The 19,076-nt window shown below is 43.3% G+C and overlaps 1 protein-coding gene across 3 annotated transcripts in view; it reads left to right on the forward strand.

The window, feature by feature from the left end:
- The first annotated feature begins 10,599 nt into the window (after positions 1 to 10,599).
- FEM1C (fem-1 homolog C) overlaps positions 10,600 to 19,076 on the forward strand; it is a 36,740-nt gene continuing 28,263 nt past the window's right edge. The window contains exons 1-2 of one of the 3 annotated variants that reach the window (XM_073677129.1): positions 10,600 to 10,767; positions 13,495 to 14,196. In XM_073677129.1, the coding sequence (XP_073533230.1) occupies positions 13,521 to 14,196 (676 nt within the window). In that variant the 5' untranslated portion in view covers positions 10,600 to 10,767; positions 13,495 to 13,520. Of the gene's footprint in view, positions 10,768 to 10,843; positions 10,999 to 13,494; positions 14,197 to 19,076 lie in introns of those variants that run through there. The other 2 variants (XM_073677111.1, XM_073677120.1) reach the window with 2 other exon arrangements.

Raw genomic sequence — 19,076 nt, forward strand, 5'->3', positions numbered from 1 at the left:
TGTCACCCCCCAAAAATGCAAATAAAAAAAAAACAGTTATATAGGAGACTTGGTCCCTATGAAAAATTGCATTACCAGTATACATACCATTGTTGTAGTTTGAAAACGCTTTATATTCCATGTGAAAACGAGGTGGCTTCGGTGCACCCTTGGTGTGGCCAAGAGCACCAATATACCCCCCTCAATTTGCAGTTCCCTAACTCTAATTGAAAGCACTCCAGCGAGTGCTGCCTGAAGTCTGATCATGCACACTATGAAGGAGTCAGCGGCGTGCATGCAGTATGGGGGAGGGCCCCCCTTTCATCATTGCTTTTTGTCAGTGGCGGTCGCTTGCTACAACTGGAAGTGTAGCGAGTGGCTTCAGAGAGGAAGCATGCACAGAATAGGCCAATGTCAGTGGAGTACGTATCTGATCCCCTCGCACTGTGTGCCCCCGCTGACTCCTGCATAGTCAAGGTGCCACGGTTAGGGTTCGGGCAGCAATCGCTCTGGCCAAGTGTGCGCTGTCAGAGTCACGGAACTGCTCGTGACACTCATGCCACATGACCGATGCAGCCAATCAGTGGCTGCTAATGGGCTGCTTCGCTTTAAACATCCCTTGGAGGAAACTCTGATCTCAGCATGTAGAGTGTGATCTTGCAAATTCTCGTGTGATTGCGCTGCTTAGAGAAGATGTTAATGGTCAGTGCTGAGGAATGAAAGATATTACAGTATGTGTGTTACTGTGAGTTTTACTTAATAACTTTAGTTTTCACTGTCACTCTGCATGACAGTCACACTGCTCTCTACTCTAAACAGCAAAGTAAAAGGTGATTTTTGCTGATAAGTACTCTTTATGATATTCATCTTATGGTGCATGGAGTATTTTGAGCCCACATTCTGTTGCAGAAATTAATGGAAAGCATTCATCTGTGTCCAGAAATGCCCTGCTTAGTCTGTAATCTGTTGGCGACCTGTGGTTTTCAGAGCATGATTTTTGCTTGACTTACTGTATTTATAGGCCCCACTCCATGCCATATTATAACCAGAACTGGCAGAACAATGTAACAACCCCAGAAGTGACTGTTGGGTTGGAAAAGTTTTCAACTAGGGGCTAATGGCCATATGGACTGCAAAGTTTTCACCTCAGGGGTTTAGATGGAATAGTTTAACCAAATCCATTTTTTTTAATGGTGAGAAAACAAAATTGCTGATTTTATGCTTCATGTCTACGGTGTTCACTGTGTGGTATAAACAACCTGACAATGTGATTATGTCACGGGTGTGTCAGAAGTGACAGTCGCCCTGCAGTTGGTTGCAGGAAATCTCTTCGTTTGGCATTACAGACACCTTCTTAGAGGCTGTCTCTCTGGGACCCAGCGGCTACCTTCCTCTTGCTAATTAACACCCTTGCCTGTGTGTAGAAATACTTGCTGTCTGCTAGAGGGAGGTGCCGGCGATACTCACATTACCTTCTTGTGAAGGCTTGGAGCAAGTGTATTACTTCTTCCTCTCTGGAGCTTTGAGGACGGGTGTTCATTTCTCTAAAGTCGACTAAAAGCTAATCTATCTTCCCTTGTTTGTTCCCCCTTGTTGTCTTTAGTTGTCAGTGGGGATCAACTAGAGCTCATCACCCTCCCTTCCCTAGCCAGGGCCAAACGCCAGGGAAAGACAGGTCATGGTTCGCGTGTGGTGATTAGTGAAGAACCAATATAGGAACGTTAGTGGAGACAGGGTGATATTAGATCAGCCTAGGAGGTCTCCACTCCCCCCCTTTGCCTAGAGTCTGGGCTTCCTTTCCCTCTTCCCTTTGTGTTGCACTAATTCTTTCCCACACCTTGCATGACAGATTATGGAGATACTAAACTTATAAAAAGCAATTTTTTTCACAGTTCTATATTGCATTCTTTGGAGGGGGGGGGGGGGGCGTTGATTGAAAAACGGCAATTCTGGTGTTTTGATATTTTTTTTCCTTTATGATGTTTACAATATGGGTTGATCAATTTAAAATTTTCATAAATTAAGTTTTACAGTTGCGGCGATACCAAATATGGCTTTTAATGTCTTCATTTTCACATTGGGGAAAGGGGAGACAATTTACACTAAAGTTTTCATAAATTTTTAAACCTTAACCCCTTCACGACTTTGCATTTTTACGTTTTCGTTTTTTGCTCCCTGTCTTCCCAGAGCCATAATTTTTTTATGTTATAGTCAATATGGCCATGTGAGGGCTCACTTTTTGCAGGACGAGTTGTACTTTTGAATGACACCATTGGTTTTACCATATACTGTAAAACAGGAAAAAAAAATCAAAGTGTGGTGAAATTGCAAAAAAGAGCAATTTCACAATTGTTTTTGGTTTGTTTTTTTACCATGTTCACTAAATGCTAAAACTGACCTGCTATTATGTTTAATCATATTTTATTAAGAAGAAGGATTTTGGACACACAAAAAAAGAAAGAGCACAAAGGAGAAAACAACAGAAAAACTTTGGCCGCGCAGGGCCTATTTAAACTGATTCATTCAAATCCGTAAATGGAGTAAAAGGTAATAGTAATGAAATATTAACAGAACATATGTAAGGGTTACCTTTATATTTTGAGGAATTAACTATTGTCTATTGTTAGATACTGATTAACTTTATTTTGATTGTTTGCCCAGGAATGTTATGCATTTATATCTGAATGCTGCCTAATGAGAACAACAAGTCATGTGATGTAGATATCAGCAGCTATCAAAGGCACTTTCAATGATATACAGTACAGACCAAAAGTTTGGACACACCTTCTCATTTAAAGATTTTTCTGTATTTTCATGACTATGAAAATTGTACATTCACACTGAAGGCATCAAAACTATGAATTAACACATGTGGAATTATATACTTAACAAAAAAGTGTGAAACAACTGAAAATATGTCTTATATTCTAGGTTCTTCAAAGTAGCCACCTTTTGCTTTGATGACTGCTTTGCACACTCTTGGCATTCTCTTGATGAGCTTCAAGGGGTAGTCACCGGAAATGGTCTTCCAACAATCTTGAAGGAGTTCCCAGAGATGCTTAGCACTTGTTGAACCTTTAGCCTTCACTCTGCGGTCCAGCTCACCCCAAACCATCTCGATTGGGTTCAGGTCTGGTGACTGTGGAGGCCAGGTCATCTGGCGCAGCACCCCATCACTCTCCCTCTTGGTCAAATAGCCCTTACACAGCCTGGAGGTCTGTTTGGGGTCATTGTCCTGTTGAAAAATAAATGATGGTCTAACTAAACGCAAACCGGATGGAATAGCATGCCGCTGCGAGATGCTGTGGTAGCCATTCTGGTTCAGTATGCTTCACTTTTGAATAAATCCCCAACAGTGTCACCAGCAAAGCACCTTCACACCATCACACCTCCTCCTCCATGCTTCATGGTGGGAACCAGGCATGTAGAGTCCATCCGTTCACCTTTTCTGCGTCGCACAAAGACACCGTGGTTGGAACCAAAGATCTCAAATTTGGACTCATCAGACCAAAGCACAGATTTCCACTGGTCTAATGTCCATTCCTTGTGTTCTTTAGCCCAAACAAGTGTCTTCTGCTTGTTGCCAGTCCTTAGCAGTGGTTTCCTGGCAGCTATTTTACCACGAAGGCCTGCTGCACAAAGTCTCCTCTTAACAGTTGTTGTAGAGATGTGTCTGCTGCTAGAACTCTGTGTGGCATTGACCTGGTCTCTAATCTGAGCTGCTGTTAGCCTGCGATTTCTGAGACTGGTGACTTGGATAAACTTATCCTCAGAAGCAGAGGTGACTCTTGGTCTTCCTTTCCTCGGGCAGTCCTCATGTGAGCCAGTTTCTTTGTAGCGCTTGATGGATTTTACAACTGCACTTGGGGACACTTTCAAAGTTTGCCCAATTTTTCGGACTGACTGACCTTCATTTCTTAAAGTAATGATGGCCACTCGTTTTTCTTTACTTAGAATTTGTATTATGGCAAGAAAAAAGCAGCTAACAGTCTATTCAGTAGGACTATCAGCTGTGTATCCACCTGACTTCTGCACAACACAACTGATGGTTCCAAACCCATTTAAAAGGCAAGAAATCCCACTTATTAAACCTGACAGGGCACACCTGTGAAGTGAAAACCATTTCCGGTGACTACCTCTTGAAGCTCATCAAGAGAATGCCAAGAGTGTGCAAAGCAGTCATCAAAGCAAAAGGTGGCTATTTTTAAGAACCTAGAAAATAAGACATATTTTCAGTTGTTTCACACTTTTTTGTTAAGTATATAATTCCACATGTGTTAATTCATAGTTTTGATGCCTTCAGTGTGAATGCACAATTTTCAAAGTCATAAAAATAAAGAAAAATCTTTAAATGAGAAGGTGTGTCCAAACTTTTGGTCTGTACTGTATCTACAGTATAATGCATGTAAGAAATATAAACCTACAAAAAGAGAAGAAAATAGAGAGAAAAAAAAGGGGGGGGGGATTGAATATGTGGGTTAGGATAGAGGGGAAGGGAGTCTCATAAGGTAAGGCTATGTGATATCATGTTTGACTGTATAATGACTTCTTAAAAACAATGAACTAGCTGGCTAAGTTCTTATTCAGGATATAAACTCAGGAAATTTGGGGACTCTTTAAAAAGAATTCAAGGGCTCCATGTCTGAATGAATTTGAGAGTACTGACCTGCCATTATGATTCTCCAGGTCAAGATACCAAACATGTATAGGTTCTTTTTTATTTAAGTGGTGAAAAAAATCCAAAGTTTGCAAAAAAAGTTGGCATTTTCACCCGTAGCGCCTCCACTTTTCGGGATCTGGGGCCGGGTGAGGCCTTATTTTTTGCGAGTCGAGCTGACGTTTTTATTGATACCATTTTGGGGTAGATAAGATATTTTGATCGCCTGTTATTGCATTTTATTGCAATGTTGCGTTGACAAAAAAAAAAACGGAATTATGCCATTTTAATTTTTTTTCTCATTATGCCGTTTACCGATCGGATTAATTATTTACATATATTGATATATCGGGCGATCCTGAACGGGGCCATACCAAATATGTGTATATTACTGTTTTGAATGGGGCGCAAATGGGGTGATTTTGAAATTTATGTTTTTTACATTTTTTTAATAACTTTTTTTTCCCCACTTTTTACATGCTTCAATAGTTTCCATGGGAGACTAGAAGCTGTGATCATCTGATCACCTGTGTTACACTGTTGTAGCTAAAATGATCACTTTGCCCAGTAATCGGCGCTCATAGCATCCTGGCAATGACAACCACAGGGGTCTACTGCAGATTCCGGGTTGTCATGCCAACCCATCAGCGACCCGGGGTCACGTGACACGGGCGTGACTAGTGACGTCCTTCCACTGCAGCCAGGGGCATTTAACATGTTAATAGCCGAGGGTGGATCGCGATTCCACCCACGGCTGTTAGGGGATTATGACAGCTGATTAGATCAGCTGTTATGTGTCCGGTAACATGCGGGCTCAGCGCTGGAGCTCTCAAGGAGATAAGTCCAAGGTGGTAACGGGGTTAATGGGGTTGTCCGGTCAAAACCGGTAAGTCTACAGTCACTCTGTATGACTGCAGACTTATGAATCTCCCCAGTGCACGCACTGTGCGCTGCGAGGATTCACCGGTTTCAGACCCGGTAACTGAGGATATGTATAAGTCATACGAACCCCCGGGCCAGTTGGCGCGGCCTCGTTCCATACACTTGTATAGAGCGAGGTTACGCCCGTCTAGTGATGAAGATGGCCAGTGGGAACTTGCGTCTAGAGGGCGCAGCCTCACTCAATACAAATGAATGGAGAGCGAGGCCGGGTCCACTGGCCGGGGTATGTATAACTCATGCATAACCTTTGTTTCCAGGTCTGAAACCAGCGAATCCCTGCAGCGCACAGTATGCGTGCTGGGAGATTTATAAGTCTGCAGTCACACAGAGTGACTGGAGACTTATCAGTTTTGACCAGACAGACCCTTTAAACCTGCAATTGTTAGATAATTATTGCAATATGCAGTACAGGTTAAGTATTGCACTATATAGAATAAATAATGATCACCTATGAAGACCACCCACGGGCTGAGCTTCAAAGAAGCAGCAAGATGGCAGCGATAGGGGCCTTCAATAAGCCCATGACTGACATGGCAACCCTGCAATTGTGTGACTTGTGCAGGGGGAGCGAGCCTGGACAGATGCCCTCACTGTTTGAAACCATTTAAAGTTTGATGTCAGAGATGGCATTGGCTTTGAAATGGTTAAACAACAGAGATCAGAACTAGTTTTGGTCATTCTTGTTACAGTTGCTGGAAATTCAGCAAAAACTTTCCAAAGGCGTCTTGATTTTGCAGGATAATGCACCGCCCACAAGTCTTGTATTGTCCTGCAAAAACTCAATGAAACCCGCTACGAATGTGTCAATGATCCGCCATATTCTCCTGATTTGGCCTCGTCTGTTTATTATCTCTTTCCAAAACTCAGAAATTAATTGAAAAGTGATGTTAATTGATGCGGTGCAATTGTGGTTTGCAGAACAGAATAACAGTTTTTTTTTTCTAAAGGATGAGAATGATTTTTTCATCGATGCACTAAATAAATAGGGTTGAAAGGTGATTATATTAAATAAAATAGTATTACTCTGAAAACATGTAGGGCCCGATTCATGAAGACTGGCGTTGTTCTCGCTGATCTTGATGAAGGGGTGGGCTGGAGTCAGACGCTCCTTTCATTAAGAGGTGCGTTTCTCTTCATGACTATGGAACATCTGACAATTGGTGGGCGCCTCCATGCACTACGCCAGAAATCTTACTCCAGTCAGGTACTAGAGTGAGATTTCTGGTATAGGGAATGCCACAGCTCATCAGGAATTAGACAAACTATGGCATCCCACCCCTGCTCTGCTCATTTTGTAGGCGCTGGGAGAAACGGGCATGAAAATGCCAACAGTCACAAAATTATGGTGCAACTCTGACTTGCGCCTACATTTTGCAACTTTTCAAAGTGATTATGCCAGAATTCCGTCCTGAAAGCTTTGCTGAATTGGACCCGTAGATCTTTCTTGGCTAGGCCAACTATCTATCAACACCCCCCCGTGTGTGCTTTGTAATCATGGCAGAGGAGCAAAGTAACATTTGGGTTTGCAGAGCCAGAATTTAAAGCTCATCTCATTCTATACAGTTGTACAGTTGAGCAATGAACTTTGTGCATGCTGATGGATTAATACTATTTATTTATGAAGCAACAGGAAAATCTTAAGCAAGGAGTAGTGAATCAAATACACAATTATGCGGAGAGCAGACATTGTAGCTATGACAACGGTAAAATCAAAATGTCCTCAAAGAAAAGGTCGGGAAAACTGACAATGAAAAAAGATTTATGTATGAAAGCAGAACTGTAGACACCGAAGCAGAACAGTAACTCATTGTCGGATTTATTTATTTTATATCCTCTCCTTTCAATGAATAGTAAACGCCCCATATTTTTACAATAGGGCTACATTTGATCGTCTTTTATCCAATTAGGGCTTTGTATGAACTGGATAGAAGCTTAAGGGCTGCCCATACTGCACGAAGACGTGAAGAACTTCACATTGGGGTATGCCAATCAAGGCTGGGGAGCCGGTAAGCCAAACCACTGACACCGACTCCTCAACTTCCCCGGCTTCCAACTCCACAGCACGGCCTCCCCACTGAGCGTGTACATAAAGTGCAGCACAGATTCATCGCAACTAAAAGCCCAGATCCTTAGATCAGGAACAGAACAGACATTTATAGGACATTTCATAACTTTCCCAAATTCTTATAAAACAATTTACAGCACATCCTGCATTGTACTACTGTACCCAATTTATTATATATTTTAGGAGTCGGTCCATTTTATACCAACTCCACAACCCTGATGCCAACTATGAATATTCCTAAACCTTGACCTGTGCATTTATTATCACACAGTGAAAAGAACCTGCAGCCCTTACCTCTGACGTGTCCTATTACTACATCATTTAAAGGGAAGCTCTCAGGTCTGATAACACCATTAAAAGCATTTTCCCACGAGCAAAAGTTGATTTTAATCAACAGATCTTGGAATGATAAGTTCCACAATTGGATGGGTTTAAATAAATTGTTCCTGTGCTGAGATAATCTTATAAATGTGCCCCTGCTGTGTACGGTGTAATGGCTGTGTTTGCAGGAACATGGTCTGATCATACCACATCTCCTCGGCAGGGGAGGAGAAAAAAAGTATACAGACAGGACAGCAGGGGATTATTCCAAGATCTATTGATTAAAATCAACTTTTCTTCGTGGGAAAACCCCTTTAACCGGTAAATATAGGGTTAGTCAGCAGGTTAATATTGTTATGGAGGTGCCCGGCCGCAGTACTAAAAGTGCAGAGCGCAGGAGAAAATGCGCTTTATTTCTTCCAGTCATGCAGGCGTGCCTGGGGCGCATTTACAGTCACTGCTCACAGCACTGAGCAGCAGCAGTAATCACAACCCGACACTGACAGCCATCAGCGCAGTGCATCAGTACCGAGCTGGCAGTCAGTGCCGAGGCGTGCTTACAGCCGCCGCTCTCAATACTGTGACTGTAATTTGTTCTGGGCACACGTACATGACTGAAAGCTGCATGTATGACTGAAAGCTGGAGGGTCATGAGAGAAATAAAGTTCATGCTCCTCCTCTGCTTCATTCATTGTCTATGGGACTGCCCAGAGCCCTGTGCTTCGCAATCCCATAGACAATAAATAGAGCTCCACTCAAACTCCAACCTTCTCTTTTTTTCCCCAAAAAGCCCAGTATCGGGATGCTGCTGTGTAGCTTGTCGCACTGCACTGAAGCTCTCCGGGATAAGGAGGTAACAGTGCACTCCAGTGATCCTGGCCCGTTTCAAAACAGTGCTTACAAGCTCAATAGAAAAGAGATTACACAAACCATGCATGTTCTGCAGTGTGTCAGTAGTGGTCGGTCTCCAAGGCAACAAGCTGTAGTCGTAAGTGTAAATAAACTATAAACTGCAAAATTGCACATATTTACTAGCACTATCAGACAATATCCATTTATGAAGATGGGAATTTATATTACTTTGACTAGTTAGACAGGAGGCCGCTCATCCAGGAACAATCAGCGGCATGAGGGGTGAGTTGTAGGTTTGAATGACACCATTTATTTCACCATACAATATATTGAGAACGGGGAAAAAATCCAAGTGGGATTAAACAATGAAAAAAAATGCTCACATGCTGCAGTGCTAGCTGTCAATCTATGGGCAGGGGAGTGATAACAGCTGCACTTGCAGTATAGTGATCAGTGACTGTTACGTCCCCTGCACCGCCCCAAGGACGGGAAGCGAGCGGCCGCAGGGAGAATAAAACTTCATTTTCTGCCTGCAGCTGCTATTCCAGTAAACCGACAACACAAGATTAATACTATATACCTGCAGATCACCCCTATTTCTGCAAGTATTGTTTTTTGGAGTTTGTATTTTTTTGCAATATACATTAACTACTGTAATGCCCATAAACTTTCAACGTCAGTGGGATCCGTGTTGTGAAACATCACTGTATAGTATAGCAGCTGCAAGAGATGGTGTAGCTGGGAGAGCCAGACTCAGCTGGACTCTCAATAGAGAAGGCAGAGGGGGTTTATTACTGTCTCTGCCCTCCTGAAAGAGCACCATGTCTACAGTATAAAAAGTGCTGATAGTGCTTTTTCCTAAGGACCCAGTGGTCATCTGATCACTGAATGTGGGGGAAAAAAGCATGAGATGCTGGGCCCTAAGAGACCCAGTCAGGTGTGCTGTGCAGGTAGGAAGGTGACTATGTCCTGTGACTAATATGCCAGCCCCAGTTACAACTAAATGCTGAAAAGCCACTGCCAATCCAAGAGACTGTCACTAGCCCCCTCTCCCTCCTCAAAAAACCACCCAACCCATGAGTCCGATATATAACAATTATTTGTTTCGGAAAGGGAAACACAATTTGATAGGTGGTTAGTGCGGCTTTGTGGTCATGTGCCTCTAACAGCAGTGGGTGGATTCGCAAAATATCGCCCAGGGGGTGAAAGGGTTAAAAAGCCCCTGAAGGTTGTGCCGACATCTAGGAGACCCCGCCATGTGGCCAAACCCTCAGAGGGCTGTCTGGTGGACTCAGGACGGTGACGTCATCAGCAGCAATTACCTACCACGCGGGAGCGCAGCCCCTATAGGGTGAGCCCCCGCTGTCAGTCACCTCCCCCCCGCCCTCAGCTGTGACACCGCAGCCCCGGTCGGGCAGGAGCAGCTCAGTTGGGGGTTTTCTGTCCGTGGATAATGAGCTATCTCCTATGCACTCAGCCCATTTCCTAACAGCCTGTGGTTTCCGCCTGCGGGAGGCTGGGGGCAGCACCGGACCGCGCAGGTCACCGCTTCATGACTAGAAGTTTCTCACATTCGAGAACTATTGTGTCACTCACTCTCCGTTACGTCACTCACCGTGGACCACGCCCACTCCTCTCCCCCGTCCCCCACACCATTGTCCTCTCCCTCCACCCGGACGCTGAACGACGTTGTTAGCTCAACCTAACCTTAGACGCCAGAACGTCACGCTGCGAAGGATGAGACCGTTTGTGCATGTTCCGCCCCGCCCCTTACTTGTGATTGGCTGAGTTTTATCCTGTTGATGACTAACGGGTTCTAGCAGGTTAGGTGGAGTTCCTATCAGACGGAGGAGAGCCCCGCCTGCCCCGTCACACCGGCAGCGGCGGCTTCTACAGGGCGCATAACGTCCCGGGAGGAGATCAGGGACAGACCGCTGTAACCATGGCCGTGGTAAACACTCCCTGTGCTCAGTCCATGTGGTGACAGATGCGGCGCTGCTCACTTCCGTCCGTTTACATAGTGACTATTTACGGCGTGAATGTGTGTCACCGCGAGTGTGTGCGGGCTGCCGAATGCGACACTCGTGGACGTGACCTTCCGCATTGTGAGCGTCTTCCGGGGCTGTGCTCGTGCTGTACGGTACTGTCAGGGCAATGTCCGGCACCGCCATTACCCCTGTAGGTGTGTGTGTCTTATCAATATATATTAATGTGTGTAGAGGAGACATAACCCCTTTGTGATCCTTAGGACATTAGTTTCCTCCCTGCAGCATTTTTGGGGGACACTTCCCCACTCTGAGTTGTTACCTGTGCTCCCCACTTCCAGGACCCCCGGGTCCCCCCTGATAGTTTGTCTTGATAGAGGGGTTTCCTGGCTTCTCGCACTTACACATGGTCCTTTGTCGTGACATTGCTCCAATGCTGCTCTATTTTGGGAGGAATTCCTTGCGATTGAGATGAGCTGGTGTTTTGGTTGCATTGGATATCCAGGATCGCAGGGGTCTGACCGCTGGGCCCCACAGTGAGTCTCTTGACCCACAGAATTTTCAAGCCCCATCTTGAATGAAGCGTAGGATTCATTGTCTATGATTGTGCTGGTGGTCTCAGCTGTCGGGCCCCCCCTAGAGAGCAGTATCCTGTGGATAGGGGACTACTGACCATCTTGGGAATAAACCTTTATGACAGTTTACTGGGACTTCATTGTTGGAAATATTGACAAACATGTTTTCCTGCCATAAAGTCATAGCCTGAATCGTGAGCCGAAACTGATAATAATGGGAGATAATCTTCACCTTGTGACGTGACCCCCACTGCCCGTTTCCCCTCAGCTCTTGGTTACTTGTGCACTGCTGACATCCCTCCCCTATTTCTCAACACCCCCTGTACTGATTGGCGTCAGCATTATTGGCTGTTTGAATCCTGTGATTGAGGGGGATGTTTGGGTGATGGGGAACTGTGGATAGGCAGCATGGGCACTTAAACGTAAATCTGGTATACTTTTATTACTATATCTTTTTTAGTAATCTGCTGGTGTTCCCTGAGTGTTAAGTAAGGCCACGGCCCCACTATCAGTATTCGGTCAGTATTTTTTCACAGGAGTGGGGGCCAAAACCAGGTGAAGAACAATCAGAGAAAAGGTATAATAGAAACAAGTCCCCAATTCTGTATTTATCACCCACTCCTGGTTCTGGCTCCCACTCTTGAGAAAAAAATGAGTGTGGATGTGGCCTATCGCACTGTTTTAACTCTGTACTTTAAGGCCTCATTCAGTCATCTGCTTTTCATGTACCTGTGTATTTCATGAACAATTACCCATTATAATTTATGGCGCTGTTCACATTCTCATGTTTTTTTTTTTTTTTTCGGACTGTGTGTACATATAAATATTGGAGACTTGTCGATTTTAGTCAGTCACCCATACTAGTCTATGGGTCTGTAAATATCACGGACGGCACGTGGATGCTATCCATGTACTGTCTGTTTTTAAAATTGTAATGGCAGGAGAAGCTTTCCAAAAAATGTTTTCTTTCTTGGCATATGAGAAAGTTACTGATGGTAAAACTGGACACACTGACCAAGCTCTGATGGAGATCTGGCACACCGAAGGAGATTTAGCCATGGTATTTTCCTCCATATACAAAAAAAAAACAACCCAGGAGTGAATGTGGCCTTAGGGTGGGTTCACATATTATGTGCTTGTTGAGGAATCTGCACTGACATTCCAGAACAAAGTACAGCGCAACATACCAAGCAGAATATCTACGTGTAGGGATGTCCTGTCTGTATCTTCTGAGGAACTGAAATGTAGAATTAGGAAATGGTTGACGACTGCTCGGTAACTTTAGTAACATGACATGTTTGTTATTCCGGCCCCTTTCTCTTATTGTTCATTTACCCAAAGGTAGGAAAATTCCTGTAGGTAAATCTGCAGGTCCAGTGTGTTCTTAGAATAGTCCACAAGTATTTTCCACATGTGCAATCTCTTGAAGGACAGTTTGTCTAGAGCTGGAGACAACCTGTGGCAGGCTAACATGAGGTACTGAGGACAGGAGCCATAGAATCCGGTCTAGTGGTTAAAGGGATTGTCCTCCCAAAGCTCTGTCCAGCAGCTCTCTACTATGGGTGAAAGGTGTTCTGAGTGGAAATCCCATGTCCTTAATATACCCAGCCCTTATTGCTTGCCCTGGCAGCCTCATGTACTTTAAATTTATATCTTGGACTAGTGGAACTGATGCATACTTGCTTATAATGGAGCATGATCCTAGTCTTGTGATACAATGTTTCTTCCACTTTTGCCTTCTTCGGGAAACTTCTAAACACTTAAACATCAGGAATATCTTTTTGGTGGATTTCGTATGCTAATGCTCCATTTTGTCATTATTGAGGGTAGATCATTGGCAGTGGTACATTGAGAAGATTACACTAGTGGTTTCTCTATTTTCCACTTACGGTGACCGACTAAAACACCAGTAAAGCATATTCCTGAAATTGGTCATTGGGGTACATGGATGCAGTCTTTCATCATGGTATTTGTAGTGCTTTCATATGGACTATGTGAGTGTTGTTGTATTTTTTTTAGTACTATGAGGAACTTGATGGTTGGCTGTTAGAACTACCTATAATGAATGTTAATGGCATTCCACTAAGCAAACTAATTCATATTTTTTTTTCTTTTCAGCTTTATGCGTCTGTGAGTCCCTATTTATGCTTCTCCTGAGACAACAGGCAGGATCTTGTTCATTTTTCTTGTGTGCCTTTTCTGGAAAATTCTGGTTGTCATTGAGACAGATTTTGGTCTCTTCTAACACAAACAAGTCTTTTTACATCAGAGCGACCATGGATCTCAAGACGGCAGTTTTTAATGCTGCTCGTGATGGCAAGCTGCGCCTTCTTTCCAAGCTGCTGGAAAACAAGGCCAAAGATGAAGTCATTTTGTTAATGTCGGAGAAAACCAATGGAGCTACACCCCTTTTAATGGCTGCCCGATACGGCCACCTGGATATGGTGGATTACCTGCTGGATCAGTGCAGTGCTTCTGTAGAAATCGGGGGATCTGTCAATTTTGATGGTGAAACCATAGAAGGTGCACCACCTCTCTGGGCAGCCTCTGCAGCCGGTCACCTGAAAGTTGTCCAGTCACTTTTGGACCACGGCGCCTCTGTGAACAACACAACCCTTACTAATTCTACGCCTTTAAGAGCAGCCTGCTTTGACGGGCATCTGGAGATTGTGAAGTATTTGGTAGAGCACAAAGCTGACTTGGAAGTGGCCAACCGGCACGGTCACACTTGTCTGATGATCTCCTGCTACAAAGGTCATAAAGAGATAGCTCAATTCCTACTTGAAAAAGGAGCCGATGTTAATAGGAAGAGTGTGAAAGGTAATTGCTTCATGACACAGCCGTGTATGTCCTCTTAATCTATGCATCTTGCATAGGGTCTTATTCTTAAATATTGTTAGGTAAATGAGTTTTCTGATTTATTCACAGCCATATATAATTTCTTTGCTCTCTTCATACCAAGTTGCTATAATTTGCATGTCTCCTACTGTCACATGTTTGACATCTAGGTTTTTCATATGTAGACTATATGGTGTTTTTAGTTTTCATACTTATAATCCCATGTATGGTATATGTTTCATTTTTACATTTGCTGTATTAGGAAAAGACTTAGCCTTAAACTCTCATGGCTCATAACTGGTGAATCCATGAACAAGAAAATCACTTAGTACATATTAGAAGAAAAACCTTGCCTAATATACATAGATATATTGACTTTTTTTTGTATTTTGTCCTTTTCTTTACACCTTTTTGAATCCCAGGCTCCTACACAAGGATATTCCCTGGTGTATTATCCCGCAGGCACAATCATTCATTGTTTAGTTTCCTTAATTACTGGGTTGGTGGAAGTGGCACTGTGCTGGCACTTTTGAATCTGTGCCGCTTATGTGCCAAGTACGTTATTTTTCCACTTGACATTTCACTTAAATGAAAAATTCCAATATTGTTATATAGCGCAAAACAATCACATCAGATTTATAATTGTCCTGTAAAGCTTACTAATGATTTGTAGACAAAGGTGTAATTCCAGTATGTGGCTTCATCAGTGAGGGTCGCAGAGCAGGTCGCATAGCTGTGGTGTTACGTAGCGCCTTCTCTGCCTGACAGATGGGCGCTTACAGACTCTTGGATAGAAATTGGGAGAACAGCTGAGTAGAATGGCATAGAAAAACTTTATTGTATAAATATTAAAAGACAGTACATCACTTTAGTAACAATGACATATAGATAGGACAAGCGGACATATAATCCCTCATATTGCATATAAATAGGTCTAAACAGAAGGTTCACCCCGAGGGTCAGGACATGGTGCTAAAATTAAGACAGGGAGAGGGACATGTAGTTGAAATAATTAGGAATCACTCCCATGTCGGTTGTATACTCCCAAAAGTCCCAAAAATCATGTTGCACCAGACTCACCCGGATAGAGAGGGACCCCAGACCTGCAAAAGGTGGTGCAGGGATAGGACGCAGGGTTAGAAAAAGCCTCGACGCGCGTTTCGCCGGTGTTAGGACATGGCTTTCTCAAGAGGCATCCATTATAGTGCTTCCAGGACCTTTAAACACACCCCTTTGTGTGTCACATGACACATCATGTAAGAATCCAATATGGCCGCCGAGTGATAGATGTCGTGCGGCGCATGCGCAACGGCGTCACCCACACCGCGCACGCGCCCCATCCATCATGACGTCGGCGCGCGCGACCGGAAAAGCACATAAGTGCTATTCCCGGCAGCGTGCCGAAAGCATAGTGACAGCTGAGCGCGGCACGGGGCAGAGGAGACCGAGCGCATGCGCTCTGCATCTATAAAGAGGATGGATCAAGAAACAGGTATGCATATAGTAGGGAAGGCTCCAATAAATGCGGGGAAATTTTTTTTTTTTTTTATAATTGTCCTGTAAAGCTTACTAATGATTTGTAGACAAAGTTGTAATTCCAGTATGTGGCTTCATCAGTGAGGATCGCAGAGCAGGTCGCATAGCTGTGGTGTTACGTAGCACCTTCTCCTCCGCCTGACAGATGGGCTCTTACAGACTCTTGTAGAACCAAAAGCTTGGAGGCAATAGAAACTTAATATGGCCATAGTCAATAGGCCTAGAAGCCAACATGTCATGTCCAGGAGGGGGTGGGGGTTCTGTTACTGGGTCACTAGGTAAAATAATTGACTTTTAAGTTAATTTGACTGGCTCTTAAGATTAAAATGATCCTTGTACAATGGATCATAATAAAATGCACATGTTATCTTGTAGTTTACTGACTTCTGAAGATTTAGGTTTCAGGTACATGGACACTTTCTATAGCTTCTTTTAAAGTGTTTTACTGGTTCTCGTGCTGCTAGCGCTGGTGCAGTAATGGTAAGTATCTTTCCCTTCACAAACATTTTAAAGTTTTGGCCTTATGCTTGAGAATAATCTCTATAGAGTTCAATTGATCGAATCATTGTATATGAAAAGGGCTGTACAGGTAAAATAAAAGTGTTTTTATCCAAAAACAGCGCCACACTCGTCTGCAGTTTGTGTGTGGGATTGCAGCTTTAACCTATTTATAGAGAAGCTACTATACCAGATACAACCTATAGACAGACGTGGAGGAGTTTGGAAAAAATATGGCTGCTTCTGACAATCAGATATAACCCCCTTAAGTTATACAAATAATTTTATCTTTGAGAATTTTTCACACTTCTTATCACATTATCTTTTTCTTCTGTAAAGATTCCCATGCCAAACATTTTATTATAGGCAGTTGGCACATGAACAGTAGTGTAGAGCGATGAAATGTAGGCAGATGAGCTCTTCCCACAATATCCCCAATGTACTGACAGCTGGGATCCACGGCCACAATAACATCTTAACTAGAGAAAAAGAATTGTGTGTATTCTATTAAAAAGAAACCTATGAAGTCTTGATTCTAAAAAAAAAAAAAAATTTGTTTGATTATTAAATATCTAATATGTAGCTTTATTTTTTTTTTACTGTAGATGGTGTAGGAAAAGGGGACAAATGGCAGAATTTAAACCTAATAAAAGTTGCAATGAGTAAAACACCAAAAGGCTGTGTGCTCATGGGTGTCTTTCTGGCGGTTTCCAGGCACCGCAAGAGCTCCCCAGAAAATGAACCTAATGCCCGGCAGTGTAAAGACGACATATAAGTTATGGCTAGGGAGCAGCGTGTATACTTGAAAGTATAGAGGAAAAGACTCCGGCTGCAGCGCCGCTGCAAGAATAACGACAAAACCGCTGGTGAAGCAGTTTCTCCTGGGAAAGCTTGGCAGGTGCGCTGGCATCTAATAGATGTCATGTGCAAATTTCCAGATGGTCTCAAGAAAACTTCATCTTGTAAGGTCAAAACAGGACCTTGTACACATAATGGTGATGTAAAAATAAGGTAGTGATCTGCGTTGTATGAATGGGATCTCATTTACATGTCTGACCGCTGCGGTAGTTTAATGTAAAATTGCGCCATGTACTCCTAGACTTCCTTTATACTTTTTATTGTGTGCACCATGTAACCAAGATGACAGTAGATTACCTTTAATAAAAAGCACATTATCGGTGAAGAATCACCCGAATTGTCATCCAGATTTCTGATTTGTGTATAATGATAAAATACTTGAGGCTTATTAGACACATTTCCTTAGGTCTCGCTGTATGGGTGTGCTGTGTATATTCTTTGTGCCAAAAGATCTCTAAACATTGTGTGTGGATTCAGCCTTGGAGAATACATATAACCCGTCTGGGCAGGACTAGAAGTTTGTTTATGGCTGCAAGCAGTTAGAGAACATGGACCTTAACACAGTGATATCAGTCGGATTAATGAGCATTTCCACAGCGCCAGGACTCGTCCTGTGACAGTATTGAGAAATCTGCCCAGTGTGATCAGTCCGGCATTCCTGGCCTGCACTGTTGTTGGCTGTGGGAGATTTGCCCAACTCCTCCCATAGTCCAGGGGGAATATTCACAGCCTGTGAGAGGGGCCAGAACTCATCTGCTGCCTTAAAAAAACAAACCCTACATTCTAATGTCCAAGGATAAACTGAAAAATGCATACTTGCAAAAATTTCTGTAAGAGTGGTTTCACACACAGGTTGTTGTGCAGGTTTTTTTTGTTTGTTTATATTACAAAGATCAATACAAAAAAAAAAAATCACCTCATTTCCTTTTTTTGCCAAACTCCATGCTGAAAGTGTTGAATCAGTTGCCTTTTTCATGCAATAGATGGTTTGTGCAAGTGTAGCAAATGGCCATACGTCTGTTTGAGCTTCTCTGCTCCCCTTTCCCCCAGACTCTGACACTACTAATTGTAAAATCTTCTTGTCCGATCATGGAGGAGGGGAGCAGAGAAGCTCACAAAGGGGGTTTTCTGAAGGAAAAAAAAATATTGAAGAATGATCTGGCTGTCCCTGTAATTGGTCCCCAGGCTACTTGATCTTGATACCTTTTTTATTTATTTATTTTTTACCTCCCGTTTCAGCCTCCTGCAGCCATTTTGTTTTGCTTTACTTCCTGCCAACTATCCCTCTGTGCCCCTAGACTACATTTCCCCATGAGGCAGTGCAGTCTGGCTTCTTTGCTAGAGTCATATCTATTGCCACCATCACTGCTTGCCCACTCCACCTGCACAGTACTGGCCAACTTCACCAAAAGGAGCATAGACGAGGAGTAGAGAGACTCGCCCAGACAATGAAAATTTCTGACACTTTTCTGGTGAAATTTACACCACTAATGTAATCCAGTGCCTGAGTGCAGTAATATTTCTGGCAATGGCACACGACCATTGTGGAAAAAAAAATCCCCTTAAAGGGAATCTGTCAGCAGGTTTTTGCTACTTCATCTGAGAGCAGCATGATGTAGGAAAAGAGAAGCTTAATCCAATGATGTATCTCTTAGATCAGTGTTCCCTCAACTGCAGTCCTCAAGACCCACCAACAGATCATGTTTTCATGATTTCCTTAGTATTGCACAAGTGATAATTCCACCACCTGTACAATACTAAGGAAATCATGAAAACATGATCTGTTGGTGGGTCTTGAGGACTTGAGTTGAGGGAACACTGACTTAGATTACTGGGTGCAGCCGTTGCTACCAGGGCTGTGGGGTCGGTAAGCCAAACCTCCGACTTCTCAATTTCCACAGCACGGCCTCACTACTGAGCGTGTACATAAAGTAAAAAAAACAAAGACAGAAACACGATACACAAATACC

This window comes from Phyllobates terribilis, unplaced genomic scaffold, assembly GCF_046119375.1.
Source record: "Phyllobates terribilis strain yellow unplaced genomic scaffold, ASM4611937v1 Scaffold_1__5_contigs__length_1240528914, whole genome shotgun sequence".
Lineage (NCBI taxonomy): Eukaryota > Metazoa > Chordata > Amphibia > Anura > Dendrobatidae > Phyllobates > Phyllobates terribilis.